The following is a 13,013-nucleotide window of genomic DNA, read 5'->3' as shown; positions in this document are numbered from 1 at the left end:
GGAGTTTAGCGTGGGGGAGGGGTTTTAAAGGGCGTGGTCGCGATTGGGTGTGGCCAAGGGGGCGGGGCCTAAGTGTTTTAAGTTTGGGGTGTGGCTTAAAGGGGCGTGGCCATCAAGGTGGGCGTGGTCACAACCAAATGAGTCCAAAGGGGCGTGGCTTAAATGGGTGGATGTGTCCCAAAATTGGCTCAGTTTTGGCGGGAAATTGAAGGGGTTTGAGGTGTGGGCGTGGCCTCGTGTGGGGGCGTGGCCTCAAGGGCTGGGGGAGGGGCACTCACCAAAAAGCGGCTCCGATTCGCCAGGACGAGGTCGGGGCGGGCGGGGGAGGGGCGGAGTCTTCCTCTGTGGGGGAGGGGAGGAGTTCTGAAGGGATTTTGGGGTCAATTTGGGAGATTTTGGGGTTGGTTTTTCCCCCGGTCCTGTTTTAGTTCCCCGTTCGCCACTCCCGGTTCCCCTTCCCGGCTCCATTCCCGGCCCCTTATCCCGGTGTTAATTCCGGGGGTTTATCCCGGTTTTTATCCCGAATTCCCGTTTTTTATCCCCATTTTTATTCCCCATTTTCGCCTCTCACCCGGCGGCAGCAGCGGTTCCTCGTCCGCCATGTTGGGCGCTGGTCATGTGACACGGCGAGCACGTGATTTTCCGCGGGCAATCCATATTTGGAGATGAGGGGGCGTGGCTTAAAGGGCGATGAATCCATAATAGGAGATGAAGGGCGTGGCTTTGCCACGAGCGAATCCATATAAGGGATGTTATGGGCGTGGTTTAAGAGCTCGTAAATAATAGGTAGGCGCGGCTTCGTGCCATGTAAGGGAAAGAGGCGTGGCGTTATCCATATATGGTGCTATATGGGCGTGGTTTGCGTGCCTTCTGAGACCTGCCCCCTTCCCGCCCGCCACCGCCCTCAGGAGCCGCCGCCATTTTGCCCCCCCCCAGTCCCGGTCCCATTCTCCCGTCATGGCGCTGGTCTCGGCCGATTCCCGCATCGCGGAGCTGCTGGGGGAGCTGCACCAGCTCATTAAACAGACGCAGGTACCGCAATTTCTTTTAGGATCTTCCAATTTCCCTTTAGGATTTTTCTTTCCTCCTCAGCATGCCCCGTTTTCCATCCCCGATCCCCGTTTGCTCCACTTTTCCCCGATTTCTCCTCACGGATCCCGATATTTCCTTCCCGTTTGCCCTCACGGATCCCATTTCACACCCAAATCAACTTTTTTTCTCCTCACGGAGCCCCAAAATTACCCATTTCACACTAAAATCTTCTCTTTACCCTCACGGATCCCAAAAATCATCAATTTCACCCCAAAATCGACTTTTTTTTCGCCTCACGGACCCCCAAAATTACCCATTTCACACCAAAATGTCCTCTTTACCCTCAAGGATCCCAAAAATCATCAATTTCACCCCAAAATAAACTTTTTTTCCCTTCACGGACCCCCAAAATTACCCATTTCACACTAAAATCTTCTCTTTACCCTCACGGATCCCATTTCACACCCAAATCAACTTTTTTTCTCCTCACGGAGCCCCAAAATTACCCATTTCACACTAAAATCTTCTCTTTACCCTCACGGATCCCAAAAATCATCAATTTCACCCCAAAATAAACTTTTTTTTCCCTCACGGACCCCCTCACCCCAAAATCGACTTTTTTTTCGCCTCACGGACCCCCAAAATTACCCATTTCACACCAAAATGTCCTCTTTACCCTCAAGGATCCCAAAAATCATCAATTTCACCCCAAAATCGACTTTTTTTTCGCCTCACGGACCCCCAAAATTACCCATTTCACACCAAAATGTCCTCTTTACCCTCAAGGATCCCAAAAATCATCAATTTCACCCCAAAATCGACTTTTTTTTCGCCTCACGGACCCCCAAAATTACCCATTTCACACCAAAATTTCCTCTTTACACTCACGGATCCGAAAAATCATACATTTCACCCCAAAATAATTCTTTTTCCACTTACGGACACCAAAAATCACCCATTTCTTCCTAAATCACCTTTTTCCCCTCACGGAGGTCCTGTTTCTTTCTCATTTCTCCTCAGAAATTTGCATTTTCCCCTCAGAAATTTGCATGTTTCCTCACAAACCCCCGTTTCCCCTCACGGACCCCAAAAATCACCAATTTCACTCCAAAATCAACTTTTTTCCCCCTCACAGACTCCAAAAATCACTAATTTCTGCCCAAATCACCTTTTTCCCCTCACGGAGGTCCTGTTTCTTTCTCATTTCTCCTCAGAAATTTGCATTTTCCCCTCAGAAATTTGCATGTTTCCTCACAAACCCCCGTTTCCCCTCACGGACCCCAAAAATCACCAATTTCACTCCAAAATCAACTTTTTTCCCCTCACAGACTCCAAAAATCACCAATTTCTGCCCAAATCACCTTTTTCCCCTCACGGAGGCCGTGTTTCCCCCTCATTTCCCCTCAGAAATTTGCATTTTCCCCTCACAAATTTGCATATTTCCCTCACAAGTCCCCCGTTTCCCCTCAGAATCTCCAGTTTCCCTTCACAAACTTCATAAAATCACCCATTTTTAGCCCTAAATTGTGTTCATTTTTCCTAAAATCACTTATTTTATTATAAAACTGCCCATTCTTATTGTTGCATATCCCATTTTATCCCAAATTCACAAATTTTATTTTAAAATTCACCAATATTACCTTAAATTATCCCCTTTCTTGTCACCAAATCCCCTGCTTCTACACCAGATCCCACTTAATTTGCTCAAATCCTCCATTTCTACCCCCAAACCCCCTTTTTCCCCTAAAATCCCCCATTTTTTCTTTATTTTCCCCATCTAAATTTCTCTTTATCAACTCCAAACCCCAAAATTCCTCATTTTTCCCTCAAAAATCTCCATTTATTAACTCCAACCCGTCAAAATTCCTAATTTTCCCCTCATAAATCCCCCTTTATTAACTCCAACTCCCCAAATCCCTCATTTTCCCCTAAAAGTTTCCTATTTATTAATTTCTACCCCTCAAAATCCCTCATTTTTCTTCACAAATCTCAATTTATTAACTGCAACCCCCACATTTCCCAATTTTTCCCACATAAATCCCCCTTTATTAACCCAAAACTCCTCTTTTCCCTCCTTTTTTCCTCATTTCCACCCCTTTTCCCATCCTTTTTTCCTCATTTTCCCCCCTTTTTCCTAATTTCCATCTCTTTTTCCCCAATTTTCTTTCTTTTTTCCTCATTTCCCCAATTTTTTCCCAACTTTCCCCCTCAGGAGGAACGCTCCCGCAGCGAGCACAACCTGGTGAACATCCAGAAGACTCACGAGCGGATGCAGACGGAGAACAAAAGTAAAAAATCCTGGGATTTTGAGGGAATTTTGGGGGGATTTTGGGGGTTTTTGGAACATTTTGACCCCCAAAATCCCCTTCAGTTTCTCCCTATTACCGCACCAAGCTCCGAGGGCTCTACACCACAGCCAAGGCCGACGCCGAGGCCGAGTGCAAGTGAGTCCAGAATTCCCATTTTTAAATCCAAAAAAACCTCAAATTCCTCAAATTTCTAATTTATCCCTTGAAATTCTCACTTTTCCCCCTCAGATTTACACCTTTCCCCTCAGATTTCTGCTGTTTTCCTGCTAGTTTCCACTTTTTTCCCCTCAGATTTCTGTTTTCCCTCGCTCAGATTCCCACTTTTCCCCCTCAGATTTTCTTTTTTTCCTTCAAGTTTTTGCTTTTTGCCTTCAGATTCCCAAGTTGCCTTCAAATTCTCACTTTTCCCCTCAAATTTCCATTTTTTTTCCTTCAGATTCTCATTTTTCCTTTCAAATTCCTGCTTTATCTCTCCAGATTCCCACTTTTCCCCCTCAGATTTCTGCTTTCCCCTCAAATTTCTACTTTTCACCGCCAGATATTTTTTCACCTCGAATTTCTGCTTTTTCTCTCAAATTCCCACTTTATCCTTTCAAATTCCCACTTTTCCCCCTCCGATTTCCACTTTCCCTGCTCAGATTTCCACTGTTTCCCTGCTAATTTCTACTATTTTCCCTCATATTTCTGCTTTTTGCCCTCAGATTCCCACTCTATCCCTTCAAACTCCCACTTTTTTCCCTCACATTTTGGCTTTTTTTCTCCAGATTTCCACTTTTTTCCCGTCAGATTCCCACTTTTCCCCCTGAGATTCCCACTTTTCCCTCTCAGATTTCTGCTTTCCCCCTCAAATTTCTACTTTTTTCGCTCTGATTTTTTCCACCTCCAATTTCTGTTTTTTTCTCTCAAATTCCCACTTTATCCCTTCAAATTCCCACTTTTCCCCCTCAGATTTCCCCTTTTCCACTTCAAATTCCCAGTTTTTTCCCTGAGATTTCTCCTTTATTTCTCCTTCCCCTCAGATTTCCACTGTTTCCCTGCTAATTTCTACTATTTTCCCTCATATTTCTGCTTTTTGCCCTCAAATTCCTACTTTATCCCTTCGAATTCCCACTTTTTCCCCTCAGATTTCCACTGTTTCCCTGCTAATTTCTACTATTTTCCCTCATATTTCTGCTTTTTGCCCTCAAATTCCTACTTTATCCCTTCGAATTCCCACTTTTTCCCCTCAGATTTCCACTGTTTCCCTGCTAATTTCTACTATTTTCCCTCATATTTCTGCTTTTTGCCCTCAAATTCCTACTTTATCCCTTCGAATTCCCACTTTTTCCCCTCAGATTTCCACTGTTTCCCTGCTAATTTCTACTATTTTCCCTCATATTTCTGCTTTTTGCCCTCAAATTCCTACTTTATCCCTTCGAATTCCCACTTTTTCCCCTCAGATTTCCACTGTTTCCCTGCTAATTTCTACTATTTTCCCTCATATTTCTGCTTTTTGCCCTCAGATTCCCACTCTATCCCTTCAAACTCCCACTTTTTTCCCTCACATTTTGGCTTTTTTTCTCCAGATTTCCACTTTTTTCCCGTCAGATTCCCACTTTTCCCCCTGAGATTCCCACTTTTCCCTCTCAGATTTCTGCTTTCCCCTTCAAATTTCTACTTTTTTCGCTCTGATTTTTTCCACCTCCAATTTCTGGTTTTTTCTCTCAAATTCCCACTTTATCCCTTCATATTCCCACTTTTCCCCCTCAGATTTCTCCTTTTCCACTTCAAATTACCTTTTTTTTCTCTGAGATTTCTCCTTTTTTTCTCTCAGATTCCCACTTTTTTTTTTCTCTCAGATTTCCACTTTTTTCCTATTCAGATTTCCCCTTTAGGCTTAAAATTCGCGCTTTATTTCTCTAGATTTCCACTTTTTGCTCTCAGATTTTTTTTCCACTTTCAATTTCTGCTTTTGCTCTCAAATTCCCACTTTTTCTCCTCAGATTTCCCATTTTCCCCTTCACATTTCTGCTTTCTCCCCTCAAATTCCTACTTCTCCCTTCAAGTTCCTGCTTCATCTCTCCATATTCCCACTTTTCCTCCTCAGGTTTCTACTTTTCCCCCTCAGATTCCCACCTTTTGCCCTCAGATTGTTTTCCTACTTCCTATTTTTATTTTATTCTCTCAAATTCCCACTTTATCACTTCAAATTCACATTTCCCATCCCGGATTTCTTTTTTTCCCCCTTTCCCAGATTTTTCTCTTTTTCCCCTCAGATTTCTGCTGTTTCCCTGCAAATTTTCCCTCGCCCCCTCAGATTTTCCCTCGCAATCCCCTCCTAATTTTCCCTAAAACCCCCATTTTCCACCCCCCTTTTCCCACAAAAAAAAACCCTTTCCCCCCAAAACTCCCAACTTTTCCCTTCCCCACCGCTTCCCACCTTCCAAACTCCACTTTTCCCCCCAAATTTTACCTTTTTTTCCCTCATTTTTTATCTCAGCGTCCTCCGGAGAGCTCTGGATAAAATCGCCGAGATCAAATCGCTGCTTGAGGAGCGCCGCATCGGTACGGCCGCTAGGGGGCGCCTCCGCGCCGCTCCCCTCACGGCCGGGAAAAAAGGCGGGAAAAGCCTCGAACCCCTTAAAACCCCCTAAAACCCCCCAAAATTCCACCCAAATCCCGCAAATTCCGATGGAATTTGGGTCTTTTTTAACGTTTTAATTCCAGCGGCAAAAATCGCCGGGATTTACAGCGAGGCGGAGCCGCCCAGGAAGACGATGAGGAGGGGGGTGCTGATGACGCTGCTGCAGCAGTCGGCGATGACGCTGCCGCTGTGGATCGGGAAGCCCGGAGAAAAGTGAGGAAAAATGGGAAAAAATTGGAAAAAAATGGGAATTCTTGGGGATAATGAGGGATTTGGGAGGGTAAAGAGGGATTTGGGGGGGAAAAGGGGGAATTTGTGGGGAAGAATGGGAATTTACAGGGAAAAAGAGGGGGTTTTAGGGTGCCAGTGTTGCTGCCACTGTGGATTGGGAAGCTCGGGGAAAAGTGAGGAAAAATGGGAAAAAATGGGAAAAAAAATGGGAATTCTGAGGGATAATGAGGGATTTGGAAGGGTAAAGAGGGATTTTGGGGGAAAAAGAGGGAGTTTGTGGGGAAGAATGGGAATTTACAGGGAAAAAGATGGGCGTTTAGGGTGCCAGTGTTGCTGCTGCTGTGGATCGGGAAGCCCGGGGAAAAGTGAGGAAAAATGGGAAAAAAATGGGAATTTTTGGGAATAATGAGGATTTGAGAGGGCAAAGAGGGGAATTTGGGGGAAAAATGGGGATTTTGTGGGGAAAAACGGGGAATTTGAGGGAAAAAGGGGAGGCTTTAGGGTGCCAGTGATGGCGCTGCTGTGGATTGGGAAATGTGGTGAAAAGTGAGGAAAAATGGGGAAAAATTGGGGAAAACAGGGAATTTTGGGGAATAATGAGGGGTTTGGGAGGGTAAAGAGGAATTTGGGGGGAAAAAGAGGGAATTTGGGGAATTTAAGGGAATTTTAGGGGAATTTGTTGGAATTTGTTGGAGGGAATGTGGGAAAATATGGGAAATTTTTGGGAATTTTTATGAGGAATTTGAGAGAAATTTTCTGGGGAATTTGAGAGAATTTTGGGGGAATTTTTGTGGGAATTTTTTGGAAACGTTTGGAAAAATTTGGGGAGCTTTTGTGGAGAATTTTGGAGGGAATGTGAGGAAATTTTGTGGAATTTTTATGGGGAGTTTGAGGGAATTTTGGGGGAAATTTTGGGGTGAATTTTAGTAGGAATTTTGGAGACTTTTTATGGGGAGTTTGAGGGAATTTTGGGGGAATTTTGGTGGTAATTTTTATGGGGAATTTGAGGGAATTTTTAAAGAGAATTTTGGAGGGAATTTGAGGGAATTTAGGGAAATTTTTAATGAGGAATTTGAGGGAATGTGGGGGGATTATTTTTGAGATTTTTGAGAATTTTTTGGGGGAAAAATTTGGAATATTTTTTGGGAATTTTTGTGGGAATTTTTGTGGGGAATTTGAGGGAATTTTCATGGGGAATTTTGAAGAGAACTTGAGGAAATTTTGTGCAATTTTTATGGGGAGTTTGAGGGAATTTTGGTTACATTGTGGGGGAGCTTCAGTGGGAATTTGGGTGAATTTTTTAGGGAATTTGAAGGAATTTTTATGGGGAACTTCGGAGGGAATTTGGGGGCCTTTTTAATGCGGAGTTTCTTAGAAAATTTCGAGAATTTTTGGGGGAAAATTTGGGAATTTCTGGAGGGAATTTTGCAGAACTTTTGGGAATTTTGAGGGAATTTCTGGAGGGAATTTTTGGGAATTTTGGGGGAATTTCTGGAGGCAATTTTGCAGAATTTTTGGGAATTTTGAGGGAATTTCTGGGGGGAACTTTTGGGAATTCTGAGGGAATTTCTGGAGGGAATTTTGCAGAACTTTTGGGAATTTCTGGAGGGAATTTTGCAGAACTTTTGGGAATTTTGGGATTATTTTTGAGATTTTTGAGAATTTTTTGGGGGAAAAATTTGGAATATTTTTTGGGAATTTTTGTGGGAATTTTTGTGGGGAATTTGAGGGAATTTTCATGGGGAATTTTGAAGGGAACTTGAGGAAATTTTGTGCAATTTTTATGGGGAGTTTGAGGGAATTTTGGTTACATTGTGGGGGAGCTTCAGTGGGAATTTGGGTGAATTTTTTAGGGAATTTGAAGGAATTTTTATGGGGAACTTCGGAGGGAATTTGGGGGATTTTTTAATGGGGGGTTTCTTAGAAAATTTTGAGAATTTTTGGGGGAAAATTTGTGAATTTCTGGAGGGAATTTTGCAGAATTTTTTGGAATTTTGAGGGAATTTCTGGGGGGAATTTCTGGAGGGAATTTTTGGGAATTTTGGGGGAATTTCTGAAGGGAATTTTTGGAGGGAATTTCGCAGAACAGTGAGGAAAATTTCTGGAGGGAATTTTGCAGAACTTTTGGGAATTTTGAGGGAATTTCTGGAGGGAATTTTGCAGAATTTTGGGGGAATTTCTGGAGAGAATTTTTTTGAATTTTGAGGGAATTTCTGGAGGGAATTTTGCAGAACTTTTGGGAATTTTGAGGGAATTTTTGGGAATTTTGGGGGAATTTCTGGAGAGAATTTTTTTGAATTTTGAGGGAATTTCTGGAGGGAATTTTGCAGAATTTTGGGGGAATTTCTGGAGAGAATTTTTTTGAATTTTGAGGGAATTTCTGGAGGGAATTTCGCAGAACTTTTGGGAATTTTGGGGGAATTTCTGGAGGGAATGTCACAGAATTAGAGGGAATCCTGGCTCAGGAGTTTCGGGGTGCCCCCCCAGACCCCCTCCCCTGTGCGGGGCCGTGCCGGCCGCCGGCGACTACGTGGCCAAGCCCGGGGACAAAGTGGCCGCCAGGGTCAAGGCCCTGGAGGGGGACGAGCAGTGGATCCTGGCCGAGGTGGTGAGCTACAGCCATGCTGCCAACAAGTGAGTCACCCCAAAATCCCCCTTTCTCACCCCAAAATCCCCTTTTTCACCCCAAAATCCGCCTTTTTCAGCCCAAAATCCCCCTTTTTCAACCAAAATCCCCCTTTCTGAGCCCAAAATCTGCCTTTTCCACCCCAAAACCCCCTTTCTCACCCCAAAATCCTATTTTTTCACCCAAAAATCCCATTTTTTCACCCAAAATCCTCCTTTTTGACCCCGAAATCCCATTACTCACCCCAAAATCCCCTTTTTTCACCCGAAATCCCCCTTTTTCACCCCAAAATCCCCCTTTTTCACCCCAAATTCCCCTTTCTCACCCAAAATCCCCTTTTTTCACCCCAAAATCCCCCCTTTTCACCCAAAATCCCAGTTTTTCACCCCAATATCCCCCCTTTTCACCCAAAATCTCCCTTTTCACCCCAAAATCCCTCTTTTTCACCCCAAAATCCCCCTTTATCACACCAAAATCGCCCTTTTTCAGCCCAAAATCCCCCTTTTTCAACCAAAATCCCCCTTTCTGAGCCCAAAATCTGCCTTTTCCACCCCAAAACCCCCTTTCTCACCCCAAAATCCTATTTTTTCACCCCAAAATCCCCCTTTCTCACCCAAAATCCCCCTTTTTCACCCAAAATCCCCCTTTTCACCCCCAAATCCCCCTTTTTACCCCAAAATCCCCTTTTCACCTCAAAATCCCCCCTTTTCACCCCAAAATCCCCTTTTTTTCACCCCAAAATCCCCCTTTCTCACCCAAAGTCCCCCTTTTCACCCCAAAATCCCCCTTTTTTTTCCCCCCAAAATCCCCCCTTCTCCCCCAAAATCCCCCTTTTTCACCCAAAATCCCCCTTTTCACCCCCAAATCCCCCTTTTTACCCCAAAATCCCCTTTTCCCCTCAAAATCCCCCCTTTTCACCCCAAAATCCCCTTTTTTTCACCCCAAAATCCCCCTTTCTCACCCAAAGTCCCCCTTTTCACCCCAAAATCCCCCTTTTCACCCCCAAAATCCCAGTTTTTCACCCCAAAATCCCCCTTTTCACCCCAAAATCCTCCTTTTTCTGCCCAAAAATCACATTTTTTGGGTCAAAAATAAAATTTTCTGCATCAAAAATAAAATTTTTTAGTCCAAATTTGCTTCTTTTGAGTTAAAATCTGCTTTTTTTGGGTTCAAAATGAGATTTTTTTCACATTTTTAGGCACAAATCTCGAAATATTTGGCTCAAAATTCGTTTATTTAGGTAAAAATTCACATTATTGGGTTCAAAATTTTATTTTTTTGGGTTTAAAATCAGCTGGTTCTGGCCTCAAAATTCACCTTTTTTGGTCAAAATTTACATTTTTGTCTTCAAAATTTGGTTTTTTGGCTCAAAATTCTCTTTTTTGGCCTCAAAATTTGCTTTTTAGAGTCAAAATTCCCTTTTTCAGGCCAAAATCTGCTTTATTTGTCCCGAAAATCACATTTTGGGCTTAAAATTCAATATTTTAGAACAAAAGTCACGTTTTCAAGCCAAAATTCTCCTTTTTTTGGGCTCATAATTAAAATTTTCAGGACAAAATTAAAAATTCACATTATTGGGTTCAAAATTTTATTTTTTGGGGTTTAAAATCGCCTGGTTTTGGCCTCAAAATTCACCTTTTTTGGTCAAAATTTACATTTTTGTCTTCAAAATTTGTTTTTTTGGCTCAAAATTCACTTTTTTGGTCTCAAAATTTGCTTTTTAGAGTCAAAATTCCCTTTTTTAGGGCAAAATCTGCTTTATTTGTCCCAAAATTCACATTTTGGTCTTAAAATTCAATATTTTGGATCAAAAATGACATTTTCAAGCCAAAATTCTCCTTTTTTGGCTCATAATTCAAATTTTTAGGACAAAATTCAATTTATTTCACTCAAAATTCACAATTTTGGTGAAAATTTCACTTTATTGGACTCAAAATCTGCAGTTTTGGCCTCAAAATTCCGATTTTTGGGTCAAAATTCCATTTTTTCCTCAGGGTTTGGGTTTTGATCAAAAGTCACGTTTTCAAGCCAAAATTCTCCTTTTTTGGCTCATAATTCAAATTTTTAGGACAAAATTCAATTTATTTCACTCAAAATTCACAATTTTGGCTCAAAATTCACTTTTTCAGGCCGAAGTTCAATTTTTTGGCTTAAAATTCACAATTTTGGGCTGAAAATTTCACTTTATTGGACTCAAAATCTGCAGTTTTGGCTCAAAATTCCGATTTTTGGGTTAAAATTCCATTTTTTCCTCAGGATTTGGGTTTTGAGTTGTGATTTTTTTTTTCCCCCAGGTACGAAGTCGACGACATCGATGAGGAAGGGAAGGAGTGAGTGACAAAAAAAATCACAAATTTTGCTTTAAAATGCCCCAAAATTCCTGATTTTCCTACAAATTCCTGGTTTTCCTGCCAAAACCCAGAATTTCCCACTAAAATCCCAATTTTTCCACCAAAAATCCTCAATTTTCCTGCCAAAAATCCCAATTTTTCTCCAATTTTCCCCCCTAAAAATCAAATTTTTTCTCAATTTTCTCCCCAAATTTTTCCCCATTAAAAAATCCAATTTTCCACCAAAAAACCCTCAAATTTTCACCATTTTCCCCCCAAAAAAATCCCAATTATTTTTGGGTTAAAATTCCATTTTTTCCTCAGGATTTGGGTTTTGAGTTGTGATTTTTTTTTTCCCCCAGGTACGAAGTCGACGACATCGATGAGGAAGGGAAGGAGTGAGTGACAAAAAAAATCACAAATTTTGCTTTAAAATGCCCCAAAATTCCTGATTTTCCTACAAATTCCTGATTTTCCTGCCAAAACCCAGAATTTCCCACTAAAATCCCAATTTTTCCACCAAAAATCCTCAATTTTCCTGCCAAAAAATCCCAATTTTTCACCAATTTTCCCCCCTAAAAATCCAATTTTTTCTCCATTTTCTCCCCAAATTTTTCCCCGTAAAAAATCCAATTTTCCACCAAAAAACCCTCAAATTTTCACCATTTTCCCCCCAAAAAAATCCCAATTTTTCCCCGTAAAAATCTCAAATTTTCACCAATTTTCTCCTGTAAAAATCCTAATTTTTCCCCAAAAAAATCTCATTTTTCCCCCATAAAATTCCCATTTTCTCCCCTAATTTTCCCCATAAAAATCCCATTTTTTCCCCCTCAAAAATCCCAATTTTCCCCCATAAAAATCCGTGACAAAAAAAATCACAAATTTTGCTTTAAAATGCCCCAAAATTCCTGATTTTCCTACAAATTCCTGGTTTTCCTGCCAAAACCCAGAATTTCCCACTAAAATCCCAATTTTTCCACCAAAAATCCTCAATTTTCCTGCCAAAAATCCCAATTTTTCTCCAATTTTCCCCCCTAAAAATCAAATTTTTTCTCAATTTTCTCCCCAAATTTTTCCCCATTAAAAAATCCAATTTTCCACCAAAAAACCCTCAAATTTTCACCATTTTTCCCCCAAAAGATCCCAATTTTTCCCCATAAAAATCCCAATTTTTCCCCAATTTTCCCCCCTAAAAATCCAATTTTTTCTCCATTTTCTCCCCAAATTTTTCCCCATAAAAAATCCAAATTTCCCCAAAAAAACTCTCAAATTTTCACCATAAAAAAATTCCAAATTTTCCCCCATAAAACCCTCAAATTTTCACCATTTTCCCCCAAAAAATCCCAATTTTTCCCCATAAAAATCTCAATTTTTCACCTATTTTCTCCTGTAAAAATCCTAATTTTTCCCCAAAAAAATCTCATTTTTCCCCCATAAAATTCCCATTTTCTCCCCTAATTTTCCCCATAAAAATCCCAATTTTTCCCCAATTTTCCCCCCTAAAAATCCAATTTTTTCTCCATTTTCTCCCCAAATTTTTCCCCATAAAAAATCCAAATTTCCCCAAAAAAACTCTCAAATTTTCACCATAAAAAAATTCCAAATTTTCCCCCATAAAACCCTCAAATTTTCACCATTTTCCCCCAAAAAATCCCAATTTTTCCCCATAAAAATCTCAATTTTTCACCTATTTTCTCCTGTAAAAATCCTAATTTTTCCCCAAAAAAATCTCATTTTTCCCCCATAAAATTCCCATTTTCTCCCCTAATTTTCCCCATAAAAATCCCAATTTCCCTCCAATTTTCCCCCATAAAAATCCCAATTTCCCTCCAATTTTCCCCCATAAAAATCCCAATTTCCCT

At 41.3% G+C, this 13,013-nt stretch overlaps 1 protein-coding gene across 1 annotated transcript; it reads left to right on the top strand.

Moving 5' to 3' along the window:
* The first annotated feature begins 897 nt into the window (after nucleotides 1-897).
* SGF29 (SAGA complex associated factor 29) lies at nucleotides 898-11,269 on the top strand. The gene is made up of 7 exons (XM_039724929.1): nucleotides 898-1,032; nucleotides 3,245-3,320; nucleotides 3,404-3,476; nucleotides 5,821-5,885; nucleotides 6,048-6,177; nucleotides 8,683-8,829; nucleotides 11,116-11,269. The coding sequence occupies exons 1-7, from the start codon at nucleotides 958-960 to the stop codon at nucleotides 11,153-11,155; spliced, it is 606 nt and encodes a 201-aa protein (XP_039580863.1). The 5' UTR covers nucleotides 898-957; the 3' UTR covers nucleotides 11,156-11,269.
* Nucleotides 11,270-13,013: the final 1,744 nt, after the last annotated feature.

The sequence above is a fragment of the Passer montanus genome, unplaced genomic scaffold, assembly GCF_014805655.1.
Source record: "Passer montanus isolate IOZ18808 unplaced genomic scaffold, ASM1480565v1 scaffold539, whole genome shotgun sequence".
NCBI lineage: Eukaryota > Metazoa > Chordata > Aves > Passeriformes > Passeridae > Passer > Passer montanus.
The sequence above is the reverse complement of the archived record's forward strand: the minus strand, read 5'-3'. Positions and strand labels throughout refer to the sequence as shown.